Source organism: Oncorhynchus nerka, linkage group LG27, assembly GCF_034236695.1.
Source record: "Oncorhynchus nerka isolate Pitt River linkage group LG27, Oner_Uvic_2.0, whole genome shotgun sequence".
Lineage (NCBI taxonomy): Eukaryota > Metazoa > Chordata > Actinopteri > Salmoniformes > Salmonidae > Oncorhynchus > Oncorhynchus nerka.
In genome coordinates, this window is record NC_088422.1 from 14,224,134 (window position 1) to 14,243,702 (window position 19,569).

At 44.1% G+C, this 19,569-nt stretch overlaps 1 protein-coding gene across 2 annotated transcripts in view; it reads left to right on the forward strand.

Moving 5' to 3' along the window:
- The window catches only part of LOC115111277 (SH2B adapter protein 3-like), a 69,158-nt gene that overhangs the window by 1,850 nt on the left and 47,739 nt on the right, over window positions 1-19,569 (forward strand). For both annotated transcript variants that reach the window (XM_029637167.2, XM_029637169.2), the window contains exon 2: window positions 13,131-14,108. In XM_029637167.2, the coding sequence (XP_029493027.1) occupies window positions 13,158-14,108 (951 nt within the window). In that variant the 5' untranslated portion in view covers window positions 13,131-13,157. The remainder of the gene's footprint in view (window positions 1-13,130; window positions 14,109-19,569) is intronic.

Sequence of the window (19,569 nt, forward strand, 5' to 3'; positions counted from 1 at the left end):
AGAATGTTCAATTATGTCACCATCATTTACAGTATGTCTGTATTGGTGGATTTTGGTACCAGCTCACAAAAACCTGTTTGGGAATATTTTTGTTCTTACTTATGCTGGTTCCCAAAACTACTTGCTATAGCCCTATGTTTGAAATGTGTACACAAGCTCAATCGGCAGAATAAATGGCGTTCTGATGAGCTCTGTTGTGGGTGACTCGCATGGAAACATCAGTCGTACACATGATTACAGGATGCAGAAGAGAGGAACAATTGGGGAAGCTGGTGCTGTTGCACAATTCCTTTGTTATAGACTTAAATCAAAACAATAATGATCTCAGCAAACCTAAGAGGTGTGTGTCAGAGCGTGCTCGTCTGCCTGAACCCAGCTTTGAAGAGAAAAACTTTGTTTTGTGTATAAAAGTAGAGGTGTGCGTCTGGTGAGATGAAGTGATGAAAGGACTTCTTTAAAGTCTCTTGAAGGGCAAAAGGAACTGTATCACTATGTTCACCTATGTTCTAAACCTGCCACGTGTGCAGGTTTGTATGTGTTCTAGTTGCATGTTGTTAGGCTATAATGTTTCTTGCATGCCTACATGTATGCTTGTCTATTCCTGGTGCTTTTCACATCTCAAGCCCTTTGCAGACTCTGAAACTTTAAGACCGTAAGCACACATGGATCAGCTTCTGCCATGCATGAATACATGTCCTTTTAAAGAGATGTTATCACCAACTATGCTTTCCGTTCCATTAAGCGTTAACAAGATTTCCATAGATTTCACTGGTGCACGAGCTCTGACCCTCATCGGCCCTACAGTAATCTAAGTGTAGATCAGTGTTTCTCAGCCTAGAGGCACTGCTGCCTAGTATGTTGCTGACCACGGTGACCGGCCCCTCTTATTAGGGCCTAAGCTAGTTTTAATGTAAGGCTGTCTTCTACCTCAAAGGAATGCTTATGTTGCGCCCTGGTACTTGAAGGTCATGAAACAAATAGAGAGCGAGAGAGAGGCTGAACTCCACACCCTCACAGTAAGTTTGGACCCCTCCCATAGGGGAAGAGTGTGTTATGATCTGAGTTGGTGATATGCAAACCCTCTCTCCAGCCCTGTGTGTTTGAGATGAGTGCTGCTCACTGGCAGACAGCTAGGGAGGGTTGCTATTTGGTGTCTTTAGGCCTAATTGACAGATGCCTAGGGAGGGTTGCTATGTGGTGTCTTTAGGCTTAATTGACAGACGCCTAGGGAGGTTTGCTTTGTGGTGTCTTGAGGCCTCACTGACTTGACGGCTAGACAGCAGTAAAATGACAATAGCTAGACTGGGGTACAGAGTCAATGTGCATGGGGGACCCGGTTAGTTGAGGTAATATGTAGGTAGAGTTATTACAATGACTATGCATAGATGATAACAACAGAGAGTAGCAGCGGTGTAGGGGGGGAGGGGGGGGGGGGCAATGCAAATAGTCTGGTTAGCCATTTGATTAGGTGTTCAGTAGTCTTATGGCTTGGGGGTAGAGGCTGTTTAGAAGCCTCTTGGACCTAGACTTGGCGCTCCAGTACTGCTTGCCATGCGGTAGCAGAGAGAACCGTCTATGACTAGGGTGGCCAGAGTCTTTGACAATTTTTAGGGCGTTCCTCTGACACCGCCTGGTATAGAGGTCCTGGATGGCAGGAAGCTTGGGCCCAGTGATGTACTGGGCCATTCGCACTACCCTATGTACTGCCTTGCGTTCGGAGGCCGAGCAGTTGCCATACCAGGCAGTGATGCAACCAGTCAGGATGATCTCGATGGTGCAGCTGTTGAACCTTTTGAGGATCTGAGGACCCATGCCAAATCTTTTCAGTCTCCCGAGGGGGAATAGGTTTTGTGCTGCTCTCTTCACGACTGTCTTGGTGTGCTTGGACCATGTTAGTTTGTTGGTGATGTGGACACCAAGGAACTTGAAGCTCTCAACCTTCTCCACTGCAGCCTCGTCGATGAGAATGGGGCGTGCTCTGTCTTTTCCTGTAGTCCACAATCATCCTCTTTGTCTTGATCACGTTGAGGGGGGGGAATTGTTGTCCTGGCACCACACCGCCATGTCTCTGGCCTCCTCCCTATAGGCTGTCTCGTCGTTGTCGGTGATCATCCTACCACTGTTGTCATCAGCAAACCTAATGATGGTGTTGGAGTCGTGCCTGGCCGTGCAGTCACGAGTGAACAGAGAGTACAGGAGGGGACTGAGCACGCACCTCTGAGACGCCCCCGTGTTGAGGATCAGCGTGACGGATGTGTTGTTACCTACCCTTACCACCTGGGGGTGGCCCGTCAGGAAGTCCAGGATCGAGTTGCAGACGGAGGTGTTTAGTCTCAGGATCCTTAGCTTATCGACGAGCTTTGAGGGCACTATGGTGTTGAACCCTGTGCTATTCATTGACTACAGATTTCTCACATAGGTGTTCCTTTTTTCCAGGTGGGAAAGGGCAGTGTGGAGTGCAATAGGGATTGCATCTTCTGTGGATCTGTTGAGGCGGTATGCAAATTGGAGTGGGTCTAGGGTTTCTGGGATAATGGTTTTGATGTGAGCCATGACCAGCCTTTCAAAGCACTTCATGGCTACAGACGTGAATGCTACTGGTCGGTAGTCATTTAGGCAGGTTACCTTAGTGTTCTTGGGCAGAGGCACTATGGTGATCTGCTTAAAACGTGTTGGTATTACAGACTCGGACAGGGAGTGGTTGAAAATGTCAGTGAAGACACTTGCCAGTTGGTCAGCACGTGCTCGGAGTACACGTCCTGATAATCCGTCTGGCCCTGCGGCCTTGTGAATGTTGACCTGTTTAAAGGTCTTACTCACATCGGCTGCGGAGAGCGTAATCACACAGTCTTCTGGAACAGCTGGTGCTCTCATGCATGTTTCAGTGTTTTCCTCGAAGCGTGCATAGAAATAGTTTAGCTCATCTGGTAGGCTCGGGTCACTGGGCAGTTCTCGGCTGTGCTTCTCTTTGTAGTCTGTAATGGTTTGCAAGCCCTGCCACATCCGACAAGCGTCATAGCATGTAGTACGATTCGATCTTAGGCCCGTATTGACACTTTGCATGTTTGATGGTTCGTCGGATGGAATAGTGCGATTTCTTATAAGCTGCCGGGTTAGAGTCCCGCTCCTTGAAAGCGGCAGCTCTAGCCTTTAGCTCAGTGCGGATGTTGCCTGTAATCCATGGCTTCTGGTTGTGGTATGTATTAGAGGTTGACCGATTATGATTTTTCAACACCGATACCTATTATTGGAGGACCAAAAAAGCCGATACCGATTAATCGGCAGATTTTTAAAAACAATTTATTTGTAATAATGACAATTACAACAGTACTGAATGAACACTTATTTTAACTTAATATAATACATCAATAAAATCAATTTAGCCTCAAGTAAATAATGAAACATGTTCAATTTGGTTTAAATAGTGCAAAAACAACGTGTTAGAGAAGAAAGTAAAAGTGCAATATGTGCTATGTAAGAAAGCTAACGTTTCAGTTCCTTGCTCAGAACATGAGAACATATGAAAGCTGGTGGTTCCTTTTAACATGAGTCTTCAATATTCCCAGGTAAGAAGTTTTAGGTTGTAGTTATTATAGGAATTATAGGACTATTTCCATCTATACCATTTGTATTTCATTAACCTATGACTATTGCATGTTCTTATAGGCACTTTCGTATTGCCTGTGTAACAGTATTTCTTCCGTCCTCTCGTCGCTCCTCCCTGGGCTCGAACCAGCAACACAACGACAACCGCCACCATCGAAGCAGCGTTACCCATGCAGAGCAAGGGAAACAACCACAGGCTCAGATCGAGTGACGTTTGAAACGCTATTAGCGTGCGCTAACTAGCTAGCCATTTCACTTCGGTTACACCAGCCTCATCTTGGGAGTTGATAGGCTTGAAGTCATAAACAGCGCAATGTTTGCTTGACGCACAACTTAGAGCTGCTGGCAAAACGCACGAAAGTGCTGTCTGAATGAATGTTTACGCTCCTGCTTCTGCCTACCACCGCTCAGTCAGATACTTAGATACCTGTATGCTTGTATGCTCAGTCAGATTATATGCAACGCAGGACACGCTAGATAATATCTAGTAATATCATCAACCATGTGTAGTTAACTAGTGATTATGATTGATTGTTTTTTATAAGTTTAATGCTAGCTAGCAACTTACCTTGGCTTACTGCATTCGCATAACAAGCAGTCTCCTTGTGCAACGAGAGAGGCAGGTCGTTATTGCGTTGGACTAGTTAACTGTAAGTTTGCAAGATTGGATCCCCCGAGCTGACAAGGTGAAAATCTGTCGTTCTGCCCCTGAACGAGGCCGTTGACCCACCGTTCCTAGGCCGTCATTGAAAATAAGAATGTGTTCTTAACTGACTTGCTTAGTTAAATAAAGGTAAATAAAAATAACAAAAAAAAATATGAGTGAGAGCTTTGTATGAGTCTCTGTGTGTGGAGTAAAGGTGGTCCAGAGTTTTTTTTCCCTCTGGTTGCACATTGAACATGCGGATAGAAATTTGGTCAAACGGATTTAAGTTTCCCTGCATTAAAGTTCTTGGCCACTAGGAGTGCCATCTCTGGGTGAGCGTTTTCTTGTTGGCTTATGGCGGAATACAGCTCATTTGATGCTGTCTTAGTGCCAGCTTCTGACTGTGGTGGTATGTAAAACAGCTACGAAAAATACAGATGAAAACTCTCTTGTTAGATAGTGTGGTCTACAGCTTATCATGAGATACTCAACCTCATGTGAGCAATAGCTCGAGACTACCTTAAATATCGTGCACCAGCTGTTATTTACAAAAATAATAGTACGCCACCCCTTGTTTTACCAGACGCCGCTGTTCTATCCTGCCGGTACAGCGTATAACCAGCTAGCTGTATGTTGATAGTGTCGTCGTTCAGCCACGTCTCCGTGAAGCATAAGATATTACAGTTTTGAATGTCCCATTGGTAGTTTAATCTTCCTCGTAGATTTATTTTATTTACTACTGTACACATGCATGGCAGGAGAGAAGACTATGATTTGTGTGAGCCTGTGTACTATGTTGGAACCCATGTGTTGAGGTGGGGGGGTCTTTGTGTGTCCATGGAAACAGTAATGAGAGACTTGTTTGTTTTTGTAAGTGGATATTGATTGTAGGCCTATAAGTAGGTAGTGTAGCCTACATGCAGTGCTGTTGTGGTTCACTTGAGTGTTGGGGCTCTCTACTCATTGTGAATGAGCTTGGAGGTTCATGCTTTGAAAATATGAGGAACTTCAATTGATAAAAGACAGAAGCATTGAAAGATTTTGTGTATGTTTGGTGGGGGGTATCAAGACAAGTCGGCAGCCTACAGGAAGTGGAGTGGAGAAGCGGAAGTAGGAACTCTCAAACATAGCTCAGACAGTGAGGGGGAGTGAGAGCAGGCATGTGCACAGACAGGGCTCTACCTGCCCCGTTACCCTTCCAGTCTCCAACAGACAGGGCTCTACCTGCCCCGTTACCCTTCCAGTCTCCAACAGACAGGGCTCTACCTGCCCCGTTACCCTTCCAGTCTCCAACAGACAGGGCTCTACCTGCCCCGTTACCCTTCCAGTCTCCAACAGACAGGGCTCTACCTGCCCGTTACCCTTCCAGTCTCCAACAGACAGGGCTCTACCTGCCCCGTTACCCTTCCAGTCTCCAACAGACAGGGCTCTACCTGCCCCGTTACCCTTCCAGTCTCCAACAGACAGGGCTCTACCTGCCCCGTTACCCTTCCAGTCTCCAACAGACAGGGCTCTACCTGCCCCGTTACCCTTTCAGTCTCTAAAGTGCCATTTTCAGTGGCGGTATAATTTCCCCCAAAATTATATATATTTTAAAATACATTCTTTAGCATTGTTGTTCAACCCATTGCCCTCAAATCGTCCTTAAATTATCATCTATGCTTCAGAACCAAACAGTTGTGCGTCTTGATTGTTGACCAATGACCAGTCCTCAGCATTGGTGCACAAAGGCAAGTGCGCATATCCAGATTATTGACCAGAAATAACTTGTTTCATTTCCTCCCGTTTTGCCTGCCAAAAACAGAGTAGGTCTACGTTTATCACCCATATAAAATACAGTTTAGCAATCTACTACTGACTCATCTTAGCCAGAGCAATCTACTACTGACTCATTTTAGCCAGAGCAATCTACTACTGACTCATTTTAGCCAGAGCAATCTACTACTGACTCGTTTTAGCCAGAGCAATCTACTACTGACTCGTCTTAGCCAGAGCAATCTACTACTGACTCATTTTAGCCAGAGCAATCTACTACTGACTCGTCTTAGCCAGAGCAATCTACTACTGACTCGTCTTAGCCAGAGCAATCTACTACTGACTCGTCTTAGCCAGAGCAATCTACTACTGACTCGTCTTAGCCAGAGCAATCTACTACTGACTCGTCTTAGCCAGAGCAATCTACTACTGACTCGTCTTAGCCAGAGCAATCTACTACTGACTCGTCTTAGCCAGAGCAATCTACTACTGACTCGTCTTAGCCAGAGCAATCTACTACTGACTCGTCTTAGCCAGAGCAATCTACTACTGACTCGTCTTAGCCAGAGCAATCTACTACTGACTCGTCTTAGCCAGAACAATAGGCTACCTGGCGATTTGATTGATCATTTTTACATTTCAGATAGGCCTAGCTTGGGTGGCTACTGGCTATAGATAAGCAGCCGGAACATCGCACCGCCTTCAATATTATTGGATGATATTTGTGAGGAAGAACTACCTGGCTGTCACTCTGCAGGCAGGCTGCCTTCCAAAGACATGATGCGGTGCAGACAGAACGTGCTTTTCTCCTCTACAAGTTGGCCGTGTGATTTTTCTTGCTCTGGACTCCAGAGAAATGACATGATATACAGTGCCTTCAGAAAGTATTCTTAAGTACTTTTACACATTTTCTTATGTTACAGCCTAAATTTTAAAATGGATTAAATTAAGATGTATTTATATTTTTATCACTGGCTTACACACAATACCCCATAATGTCGAAGTGGAATTATGTCTTCAGACATTTTACAAATGTAATACACTCAATACTTTAAAAAATGAAATGTGTCTAAGTATTCAACCCATTTGTTAGCCTTAATAAGTTCAGGAGTACACATTTGGTTAAACAAGTCACATAATTTGCATGGAATCACTATGTTCAATAATAATGTTTACCATGATTTTATAGATGGGTGAGGTTATTTCAAAAAATAAATCAATTTTGAATTCAGGCTGTAAAACAAGAAGTGAAATAAGTCAAGGGGTATGAATACTTTCTGAAGGCACTGTATCCCAAGCTGATATTGGCTGCTAACATGAATGACTTTCAGCTCTAAATGCAGGTGTAAAACACTGTTTATTTCTGTAGCCTAGATTGCATTTTGTAAATGCATTACTGTTTATGGCTGTAATAACGGGCTACATTTGCACAGGGATTGTGCGAGCATGTTTGCAAGCTTTGTATCATTCCTTTTTGGGGGTCGTGGGTCAAAAGTTTGAAAACTACTTGGATACATGATGGTGACAACAAATGGGGTTGGATATGGTCATATAGGTAGGCTACAGTATTTCTGACCATCTTCTACTTTGACTGGAATTGTGTTGGTCATTGGCAATAAGTGCAGAATTTATTCCAGTTCAAAATAGTTTAGCAAAATACTTTACTCATCTGATTACTGCTTTCCCCTCTTCTTGTAAGAATTGCTCAACTAGTGGTTCCTTGGACCAGTAGCCTGACAGATGGATAGGGAACCCCTGGTTTGACGTATGCTGACTACTCTGTTTGAGTTCTGATAAGAGTTGGCTCTTGGCCTGTTTCTTGGCATATGACCGTGTAGCTTACTTGGTGAGTGACTGATTTAATTTGCGTGAGGAGTGAAGTAACTTGTTTGTCAGGTAGTACTGAGCCCACTCCAATGACCTCCATCCCTGCGTGCCCCAGGGCTGAGTCCACTCCAATGGCCTCCAACCACCAGGGCTGAGTCCACTCCAATGGCCTCCAACCATCCGTGCCCCAGGGCGTGTCTTTGATGAGGTGTGGGAGGTGTCCTCTTTCATTCTCCACTCCGTTTGATAAAAAAAATTGTATCATTAAATGCATTATGAAATAATTACATTCAAATGATTTTTTAATAGATTTTTTAATGGACATTTCATAGCCCAAAATAGTGACCATTCAATTGCCAAAACAATATTCCATCGTCTCTGTCAGGTCCACGTTGGGTAGACATCACTAGGACATTTCTATGAATGGTACAATATTTCAGTTGTGTATATTACTTTATTATTTTTAATTCCTTCAAAGTCATCCTCTCATCTATGCTCAGGCAGCAGCAGTCAGCCAGACAACGTTGTCTCTGTTCTCCCCATACTGTACTGTCTTTGGTCATCCTATTTAACTCGCCTGCCGAAGTATGCTGCAGAGCTGTCTGGCAATCATTTGACTAGTTCTTCAAAGTAGATACGGCATACTTTCATGAACTGTCTCTATCCCTCTCTCTTGTGGTTGTGTACTTTCTTCTCTCTAATGCGGTTCGCAGGCTGCGTGCATTCTGTGTGCATCTACGTAGCAGGTGTAGAAGTGCATCCATCTCTGTCCGAGCCGGAAAGAACAGGCGCAATAGATTATGGTCGTTGTAGTTATCACGTTTCCGCGCTGAACTAGGTTAAACAACTCCCTTCAGCCCAGCGTCCCACATACTTTTTGACTTGGTTTTTCTCATGAATGATTTGATTTCTCTCTAGAGAAATGGCGCGTTTAGGTTTTCATGATGAATAAAGGGGTACTTGAGGTGAATCATTTAACCGGAAAGTACCTGCTTAGGTCAGATGGTTCAGTAGTAGGGAGGGGCTAAATCTACTGTCTTCACCAGTTCAGATTTTGCCACTTCCTCCAACCAAAGTAAACAAAGTAGCTAGCTAACACACACAAGATTTGCTTCTGCATTCCCAGACTAAAACTTTCATGGTGTTTGTTAGCATAGCATTAGGCTACTAGATATGCATGTGCTTGCTGAAGCATGCCAAATGTGCTTTTGTACTGTAGAACAGCTTATTTATTTTATTTTTATTGCATTTTTTTTATTAGTGTGCTTGCTGAAAGCAAAAACACTTGTTATTCGCCACACCTTTTGTTATTGGCCTATCAATTTAGCCTTAAACACCATAACAGTAAAAGCTGCCAACACCTAAACAACTTTCACAACCATAAATACTTCAGGACAAGCAAGCACACACACTTTCTTTAGGAAATGTTATTGTTTCTGTATAGTAAACTATTCATTCCATCAGTTCCCTCTCTCACCCCTACCTGTCTGACACAGGGAAAATCCTTACTTGTTCCCTGCATTTGGCTTGGCCTTCCCTACTTCATTCTCTATTTTCTAAATCTGGGAAATTGTTGAGTTGTTTCAGTGCGTCATAAGAATAGCCACATTGTGTTGTGTGGAGCTTGCATTGTTGTGAGTAAGCATGTTGAAGGACTGGGGACAAAGGTTAGGAATTATGGCCCTCTTCTGCCAAAGTGGAATCCACTACTTTGGTAAAGTACCCATAAGCTACTAGAGAGGTAGAGAAAAGGTCCAGTTGCCGTTGAGATATAGGCTTATCCCACTAGAAGCCTATACTTTACAACCACTTTTTCATAATATATATATATACATTATTGCTTTACGCACATAAACAAAGTTGACGCAGAAAACAGAACAGCCTACACATCCCGGTCTATACCGATATGCTCTCGTTGCTGTGGAACGGCCAGCTGACAGACCCGTCTCGTTGCTGTGGAACGGCCAGCTGACAGACCCGTCTCGTTGCTGTGGAACGGCCAGCTGACAGACCCGTCTCGTTGCTGTGGAACGGCCAGCTGACAGACCCGTCTCGTTGCTGTGGAACGGCCAGCTGACAGACCCGTCTCGTTGCTGTGGAACGGCCAGCTGACAGACACGTCTCGTTGCTGTGGAACGGCCAGCTGACAGACCCGTCTCGTTGCTGTGGAACGGCCAGCTGACAGACCCGTCTCGTTGCTGTGGAACGGCCAGCTGACAGACCCGTCTCGTTGCTGTGGAACGGCCAGCTGACAGACCCGTCTCGTTGCTGTGGAACGGCCAGCTGACAGACACACTTTGTGTTTCAGCTTCCTATCTGGTTCAGGGTAGTGAGCTGAATGAGAGCTGGCTCCCACAGTTTCCAGGCCAGGGTACTGTAGGGTACGGTTTGTGTTGGAGACGGTTGCCAGGGCAGGGCAGGGTTTCCTGTTCCTGAGATTGCTGCCTTAGTGCCACTGGTCGCTAGAGCTTTCTTTTGTCTCAGTGAGTCTGCCACCTGGGTTCTCTCCCTTCCTCTGAGAGCCAGGCCAAAGCACATGAGGCTTTTACATGCCCACTTCTCTTGGTTCCCTGCTTGTCAGTGTTTTGTACTTCCTTAGAAACACCTTGCATTCAAACACCAAACCTGTGCAATTCAGAGAATTAACAACACTGTTTGGGATTGGACCAAAGTTATTGTGTGGTAATAGGGGATGGCTACTCTGACAGTTGTTCATGTATGCTAATAGTACAGGGGTTGTGGTAGATTTCTTTCTCTTGCGTAAAACAGCCTTAATAAAACAGTCAGGATTCTCTCTGTGTCATGCTGGGTTCAAGGTGAGTGTTTTGTCTTCTGACTGGGATGAGCTCTTCACTGGGTCAGCAGGCTTGAGGAGGGAGGGATCTTCTGTCTAGTCCATGGCCTAAAGTAACCACCGTTCCCAACGGGGGTCACAAGGAACACTGTTTATTGTGTGAGCACAGATACTAACCTATGAGATATAATTAGGTCCACTCTGTTTAGAGGGCTTCCACTAGGACAAGGTGAGGGTTGTGTTGCTGCTCTGCCTCCGGTAGGCCAGGACAATGTCACTGGAGGGTTAGGGCAGTGTCACTGGAGGGTTAGGGCAGTGTCACTGGAGGGTTAGGGCAGTGTCACACGGCTGAGCCTAAAGGAAATGCAGGGGGACAGACAGCCTAGGGCGAGGCAGGCACACAGTGAAGGAGAGGAAGTGTGTCTTACAGTGCTGGAGGCTGCTGAGTCATGGCTGGGCTGGCTACACTGATAGAAACAGCCATCTGGGGGCCAGCGGCAGGGGTGGGAGTACCAGCGGGAGCATGCGTACAGGGGCTTTGGGGGCGGAGAAGAATGGTAGTGGGACATTGATGGTTGGTGATGCAATATTTCTGGATGCTGTCAACGCCTGTGACGTCTCTGTCCACCGTGTGAAAAACACATCACGTATGGTGGAGGTTTTGAGTTTCATCAGCCTTGGTCTTCTATCTCAAGTGAGGGAGAGGCCATAGAGAACAGCCTCGTGTGGTTATTGACACCATTAGGCCTTATCATGAGACCCTCTTGAATAAGGAGGTCCCCAGTTGTAGCATCCATTTGAGAAATGCTGAAGCCAACTTCCTCAATCTGCCCTTCATTCACTCTCACATTACTATATTGGCTCCATTCATGTGTCCTTTTCCCTGTGTAAAGCGTATAAAACTGATCTGGGTTTAATGTAATCAGGTTTTTATTGCTCTCCTCTACCCCCACCATGCTGCTCCCTGCCTCAGCTCTCGCTAACAGAGGGGGAGCAACAGAGATGTGACGTCCCAGTAACAAGGATTACTGTTGTTTCTAACCCTCAGCAGGCAGCGGAACAGGGCACAAGGCAGATCTCAGTTTTAGTTTTGTAATACTACACATTATTCAAAAACCAACAAAACTCAGTGCTGGAATTATGTACTTTCATGGTGTATTAAACAATCATTTCCACATTGCTGCAAAGTTGGGAAAATTGTATGTAGGGTAGGGTCTGCTGGTAAGGAAGTATTTCACTGTTAGTCTACACCTGTTTGACAAAGCATGTGACAAATACATTTGATTATTCACAAGACAAATTCAATTTATCAGAATTAGGCCTATTTGCGTCATCAAATCACATGTTATTTGTCACATGCTTCGTAAACAATAGATGCAGACTCACAGTGAAATGCTTACTTATGGGCCTTTGCCAACAATGCAGAGAGACAATATATAGAACTAATAGAAACATAATAAATACACAGTGAGTTACGGTAACGGGGCTGTATACACTGGGTAGCAGTGTCGAGTCTGTGCAGGGGTACGAGGTAGTTGAGGTAGATATGTAAATATAGCTAGGAGTAAAGTGTCAAGACTCCTGTATCATCCAGGGTTGAGCCTTTTTAGTCATTTGTGTAGTTGAGGCATGACGTTCTTGTCAATGTAGACTACCTTTCCCTAATTAGTGTGCTAGCTCAAAGCAAGAATACTCCATCTTACATGTACTCTTAATATTATTTGCTTTCTTCCATAAGCTACAGTGCTTGAACTGATAAAAACTGAAACTGCCACATCTGTTTGGGATATTACACCAACAAAGGAGTTACTGCAAACCACCACCACTGTTTACCCCCTCAGACATCAATGCACGTGCGATAGAAAAGTAGAATAGGTACATAATTTTTCTTTCACAAGCTGCTCCACTCCATTTAGTCAACCAAAACAATAAGGCTCTGGGGGAGAACAGTCTCTACTACAGCCATATTCGCATTCAATTCAATGCATTTCGATGGCCATAGTGATAAATAGACTTACATTGCTACAACCATAAATACTTCAAGACAAGCAATCAAACACATTTTCTTCAGGAAATATACTTTTATAGTTTAACTCAGGCTACTATAATCATTTGGTCTCTACATTAACTTTTTCTCTGGTTGATGTTCAGATTTAGAGCAATCTTCTTCATGATGGATGTAGTGTGTGTTTGGCCTATTTCCCAATAAATCATATGACATCATTATTAAGTGCAGCAGTTAGTTAACCTGTAATCAAATTGGATTTGTTGAAATTAGATTTATGGTAGATAAATCTCCTTCTCCGAATGTACGCGTGTTGTGCATGGTACTTTTCCCCTACTTTGGTCTTTGGTGTCTGTTAAAGTAGAATGTTTTAAATTAAATTGGTCTTTGGTCTGTATCAATTGTTATATCTCAAATGTAAGTGAATGTATTAAAATGGCCCCTTTTAATAATATCTCTCTCTCTCTCTCCCCCCCACCAACACATCTCATTTATAGTGATTCTCAGCTGTTCTGGTTACTGCAATGAATGGTAACACTATCCATCAGGCTACGACCACAGCTTTGGTTGCAGTGCCTCGTGGCTGGAGGGAGTTCTGCGAGTTGCATGCCATTGCCACGGCCCGAGAACTAGCCAACCACTACCGGAACTTTGCCAGGGAGTGGCCAGTGCACGATGTCGTCCCCCCGGACAGCTTCTCCAAGCAGTTCAGTGAGCTGTTCCAGCAGCACTTCCACAGTGAGGTGGCCAAAGAACTGCCTGCATCGACCCCTCCCCCCATGATGGGCCGGCTCCGCATCACCACCTCCTCCGAGGCGCTGGACTACAGGGAGGCGGGCCGGTCTGGCGTTCTGGCCCCAAAGACGGAGCCCGTGCCGGTGAGCCGGGAGCAGGGGAACCCCATCCGGTGCTCAGAAGCCAACCCAGTGCTACGAGCTCGAGCTCCCATCCTGAGCCGCAGCCAGGAGGAGGTGACTGTGTCGGAGAGGCGGCCTGCGTCTGAACGGTACATCCCCACCTCGACTTCCTTCACTGCTGTTGAAGTTACACACTTCTCCGTCAGCCAGATCAGGAAAAGCGTGTGCCGTCTCTTTAAGAAGCCCCCGCCGCCCCTTCAGGACCTGCAGCCCAGTAGGCTGGTGGACAGGGGAATGGGTGGGGCGCTGGAGGAAGTGACTGCCTTATCGTCGTCAGCGCTGACTGGGAACCCCTCCCACGAGACCACGCCCTCGGCCTCCCCCACGTCGACCCACTTCCTAGAACGGCTGAATAGCAGGTTTGTCCGTAGGCAGAGTGGGAAGCGCAGGCCGCAGGCTGCAAGCAGCTGCAAGGAGGGCCAGCTGAAGTACCTGGTGGTTGACGACACTATCTCGGACACACAGCATCGCTGGCAGCGCTGCCGCCTGCTTGTGAGGAAGATCAGAGAGGGCCTGGCAGGAGAAAGGTTCCAGCTGGAGCTCTACGACCCCCCCAAGGTAAACTAAAGCCACCTGATTCCAGCTGCTGGACTGGGCTCTCCCCTACCACTAAATTCATCTGATTCTTTCTGTTGGGCTTTTATCTTATCAAATTGGGCTTCACCTACTGTAGGTAATTGCTGCTTTAGGAGTGCTGATCATTTAACCTCTTACCTCTACCTGGGACGCTTGCGTCCCAACTAGAGCTCTGGAAATGCAAATGTGCTACGCTAAATGCTAATAGTATTAGTTAAAACTCAAAAGTTCATTAAAATACACATGCAGGGTATCAAATTAAAGCTACACTCGTTGTGAATCCAGGCAACAAGTCAAATTTTTAAAATGCTTTTCGGCGACAGCATGAGAAGCTATTATCTGATAGCATGCACCAATACACTACAACAGAAAAGCACAGCAGGGGACGTAAAACAAAATAATTAGCATTTCGGCGTTACACAAACCGCACAATAAAATAGAAAACAGTCATTACCTTTCACCATCTTCTTTGTTGGCACTCCTAGATGTCCCATAAACACTATTGGGTCTTTATTTCGATTAAATCGGGCCATATAAAGCCAAGATATCGTTATGTAGACTGTGTGATAAACGAAAAAAACAGCGATTTCACAACGTAACGTAATTTTTTTAAATTCAAAAAGTAGACGATAAACTTTCACAAAACACTTCGAAATACGTTTGTAATGCTACTTTAGGTATTAGTAAACGTTAATAAGCGATAAAATTCATCCGTAGGCGATGTACATATCATTAGCTGTCGTCTTGGAAAACATTTCAGGAGAGAGCTCTTCCGGAATGATCTGGGCGGAGACCGGAGGTACGTCGTGCCCCTCTTTCGGTTCAACCAAGAATCAAAGAGGATTAAATTCACAAGATACTCGACTACATGGGGATGCTGTGGGAGTTGAATGCTCGGTCTTATCTAATTCGGCTCACTGTTAACAATTGCTGGAAGTGGCGCAAGGATATTTATTTCCATTTTCTGTGATCAGGTTTTCCTGCGCTTTCCGATGTAACGCACGTTATGTAATAGCCACAGTCGTGATTTAACCAGTTTTAAAAACGTCCGAGGGTTTCCTATACACACATTCTAACCATATGAACGTACTATATTCCTGGCATGAGTAGCAGGGCGCTGAAATGTTGCGCGATTTTTAACAAAATGTTCAAAAAAGTAGAGGGTAGGAGCAAGAAGTTAACAGTGATGTTTCTGACCAGGGTTTGGTTGTCCCTGGTAGGTCCCCTACCCATGTCCTGTACCAATTTCAGAGGACTTCTATTATTCCTATCTGACGATTGTTTTGTTTGGTGACGATTGTTTTGTTTGGTGACGATTGTTTTGTTTGGTGACGATTGTCTTGTTTGGTGAGAGGTGCGTGAGAAATGAACATAGTTTAGGCTGCTCCACCTACACTGGCTGTCAAATGCAAATGATCTAAAGCTTGACATGAAAGTTTCAGTTCAGCTGACCTCCCACACTTTCCTGTCTCTGCTGCAGTTTACTTCTCTGGGCAGTAACCATGTTGGGCTGTTGTTTTGAGTGTTAACATTAGTAACTTCACAAGGTCTGTAGAGAAGCCCAATTTGTAAGTCGCTCTGGATAAGAGCGTCTGCTAAATGACTTAAATGTAAAATGTAAGCCTGATATGTAGCCTATATCAAGCCTCTGTACTGTCAGAAATATAATCTGCATGCTACGGAGCAGAAGTGTTACTGCGTCTGTTTCGAGGTGTACTCGTCTGAACGGAAGGAGAGAACCATAGCTGGCCGGGCCAACGCATAACCCCAGAGAGGGCAGTGAGTGGGCAGGCTGCTGGATTCACACACCCAGTTTTACGTAGCCTGGGGGTAGTAGTCAGCCACACATAGCAGGCTGCCCATGTCAGATTGTCAGAGCTGGAAAATCAAGCAACCTTTTTAGAGAACATTAAAACCAGACATTTGTAAACCAGTCGTGGATGTAGACCCGAGAGTTTTTGGTTAAGCACAAGGCTTTGAAAAGGCTGTACTAATAATGTATATTTAGAAGGCAGCTCTGCCAGCATCTGGTGTTTTATCACAACCAAGTTCACATTTGTTGCTAAAGACTGTTTGAGAGATGTAATGCTGCAGCTCCATTAAGTCTTACACTCAGAAGTGTGTGTGTGTGTGTGTGTATATATAAAGGCCTTGCACTATTTCTGTGGAATCTTGGCAATGCTCAAAGCCAGAGAATATCTGTAGACCGTAGCACACAGACATTAACATTCCCTCATACTGTAGAGGCCCTCACAAATATATATATATATATATATATATATGAACGTTAAAGGATCACTTTACAACAACAAAACACGTTTAGTATTTTGTTCATTAGTCAACTGTTGATATGGTCCCAAAAAATTGGCCATGTCAGCAGGGATGTTTTCAAGTTATCAAATGATATAAAGCGCATCATCACACCACTCACCATGCGTTCTTACCTGGTCATTCATATGTTTTTCTCTCTTGTGCTCTCTCTCTCTCATAGATAATAAACAGAATTTCTGATTTGTTATTTAACTTAATAGTAAACATATCACTCACAAAGTTTCAAAAGAATATAGAAATGTCAAATGTTATATTAATGCTATGTACAGTGTTGTAACAATGTGCAAATAGTTGAAGTACAAAACAGAAAATGGACAGATGCATATATACTGAACAAAAATATAAAACATGTGAAGTGTTGGTCCCATGTATCATGAGCTGAAATAAATGGTCACAGTAATGTTTAATACGAGCAAAAAGCTTATTTCTCTAAACTGTTGTGCACACATTTGTTTACTTCCCTGTTAGTGAGCATGTATCATTTTCTAAGATAATCCATCCATCCTCAAATCAAGAAGCTGGTTAAACAGCGTGATCATTACACAGGGGCGGGGGGAGGGGGCACTTGACTGATTTCCTCATATGAACTGTAACTCAGAAACATATTAGAAATTGTTGCATGTTGCGTTTATATTTTTTTTGTTCAGAATAGTTTATATTTACAATGTTTGTGCTTCACTGGGTTGCCCTTTTCAGTGTAATCTGAGGGAAATATGTCTCTTTTAATATGGTCATACATTTGGCAGGAGGTTAGGAAGTGCAGCTCAGTTTCCACCTCATTTTGTGGGCACATAGCCAGTCTTCTCTTGAGAGCCAGGTCTGCCTACGGTGGCTTTGCTCACTGAGTCTGTACATTGTCAAAGCTTTCCTTAATTTTGAATCAGGGAAGGACATTCTACCAGCACTTACACAAATGACTGAGAAATTGATGATAAAATGATTGTGTGGGCTGTTTTGTTAGACTTCAGTGCGGCTTTTGACATTATCGATCATAGTCTGCTGCATCTGTGTTATGGCTTTACACCCCCTGCTATATTGTGGATGAAGAGTTACCTGTCTAACAGAACACAGAGGGTGTTCTTTAATAGAAGCCTCTCCAACATAAACCAGGTAGAATCAGCAATCCCCCAGGGTAGCTGTCTAGTCCTCTTGCTTTTTTCAATCTTTACTAATGACATGCCACTGGCTTTGAGTAAATGACTCTACACTATACATGTCAAAACTTAGCGAAGAGCGGCAGTTAGTTTCAGAGTGGGTGGCAAGGAATCATTTAGACCTAAATATTTTTTTTAAACGAAGAGCATTGTATTTGGGACAAATAATTTACTAAACCCTAAACCTCAACTAAATCTTGTAATAAATAATGTTGAAATTGAGCAAGTTGAGGTGACTAAACTGCTTGGACTAACCCTGGATTATAAACTTTCATGGTCAAAACATATTGATAGACTTCTCCCCATCTTAGCTACTGTTCTGTCTATAATAAAGCGCTGCTCTACCTTCTTAACAACACTATCAACAAGGCAGGTCCTACAGGCACTAGTTCTGTCACACCTAGACTACTGTTCAGTCGTGTGGTTAGGTGCTGCAAGAAGGGACTTTGGAAAATTACAATTGGCTCAGAACCGGGCAGCAGGGGGGGCCCTCAAATGTACACAGAGAGTTAATTAACATGAATAATATGTCAATCTCCTGGCTCAAAGTGGAGGAGAGATTGAGTTAATCACTACTTGTATTTATGAGAGGTATTGACATGTTGTAGGCACCGACCTGTCTGTTTGAACTACTGGCACACAGCTCGGACACCTGCATACCCCACAAGAAGTGTCTTAACAGTCCCCAAGTCTAAGACCCCAAGTCCAGAACAGACTATGGGAGGCACACAGTACTACATAGAGCCATGACTACATGGAACTCTATTCCACAGTACTACATAGAGCCATGACTACATGGAACTCTATTCCACAGTACTACATAGAGCCATGACTACATGGAACTCTATTCCACAGTACTACATAGAGCCATGACTACATGGAACTCTATTCCACAGTACTACATAGAGCCATGACTACATGGAACTCTATTCCACAGTACTACATAGAGCCATGACTACATGGAACTCTATTCCACAGTACTACATAGAGCCATGACTACATGGAACTCTATTCCACAGTACTACATAGAGCCATGACTACATGGAACTCTATTACACAGTACTACATAGAGCCATGACTACATGGAACTCTATTCCACAGTACTACATAGAGCCATGACTACATGGAACTCTATTCCACAGTACTACATAGAGCCATGACTACATGGAACTCTATTCCACAGTACTACATAGAGCCATGACTACATGGAACTCTATTCCACTGATGCATTTTAAACACAGACACACGATTACATACGCACTAGACACACACACACACACACACACACAGATTTGGTATTGAAGATATGTGGTAGTGGTGGAGTAGGAGCCTGAGGGCACACAGTGTGTTGTGAAATCTCTGAATGTTTTGTAATGTTTTTAAAATTGTATAACTGCCTTAATTTTGCTGGACCCTAGGAAGAGGCAGCAACTAATGGGGATCCATAATGAATACAAATACAGTGGTCAGGCATTCTCCCACTGTGTACTCTCTGTTTAGGGCCAAATATCATTTCAGTTTGCTCTGTTTTTTGGTTAGTTCTTTCCAATATGTCAAGTAATTATCTTTTTGTTTTATGATTTGGTTCTGTCTAATTGTGTTGATGTCCTGGGGCTCTGTGGGGTCTTATTGTGTTGAGCACCAGCTTCATCTCTCTATAGGTGATGGCTTTTGTTATGGAAGGTGTGGGAATCGCTTCCTTTTAGGTGATTGTAGAATTTAACGGCTGTTTTCTGGATTTTGATCATTAGCGGGTATCGTCCTAATTCTGCTCTACATGCATTAATATATATTTTTTGTACGTTGTACACAAAGGATATTTTTTGTAGAATTCTACATAGTCTTTCAATTTATTGTTTGTCCCATTTTGTGAATTATTGGTTGGTTAACGGACCCCAGACCTCACAACTGTAGAGGGCAATGGGTTCTGCAGGGCCGGTGCCAGAAGGAATGAGATG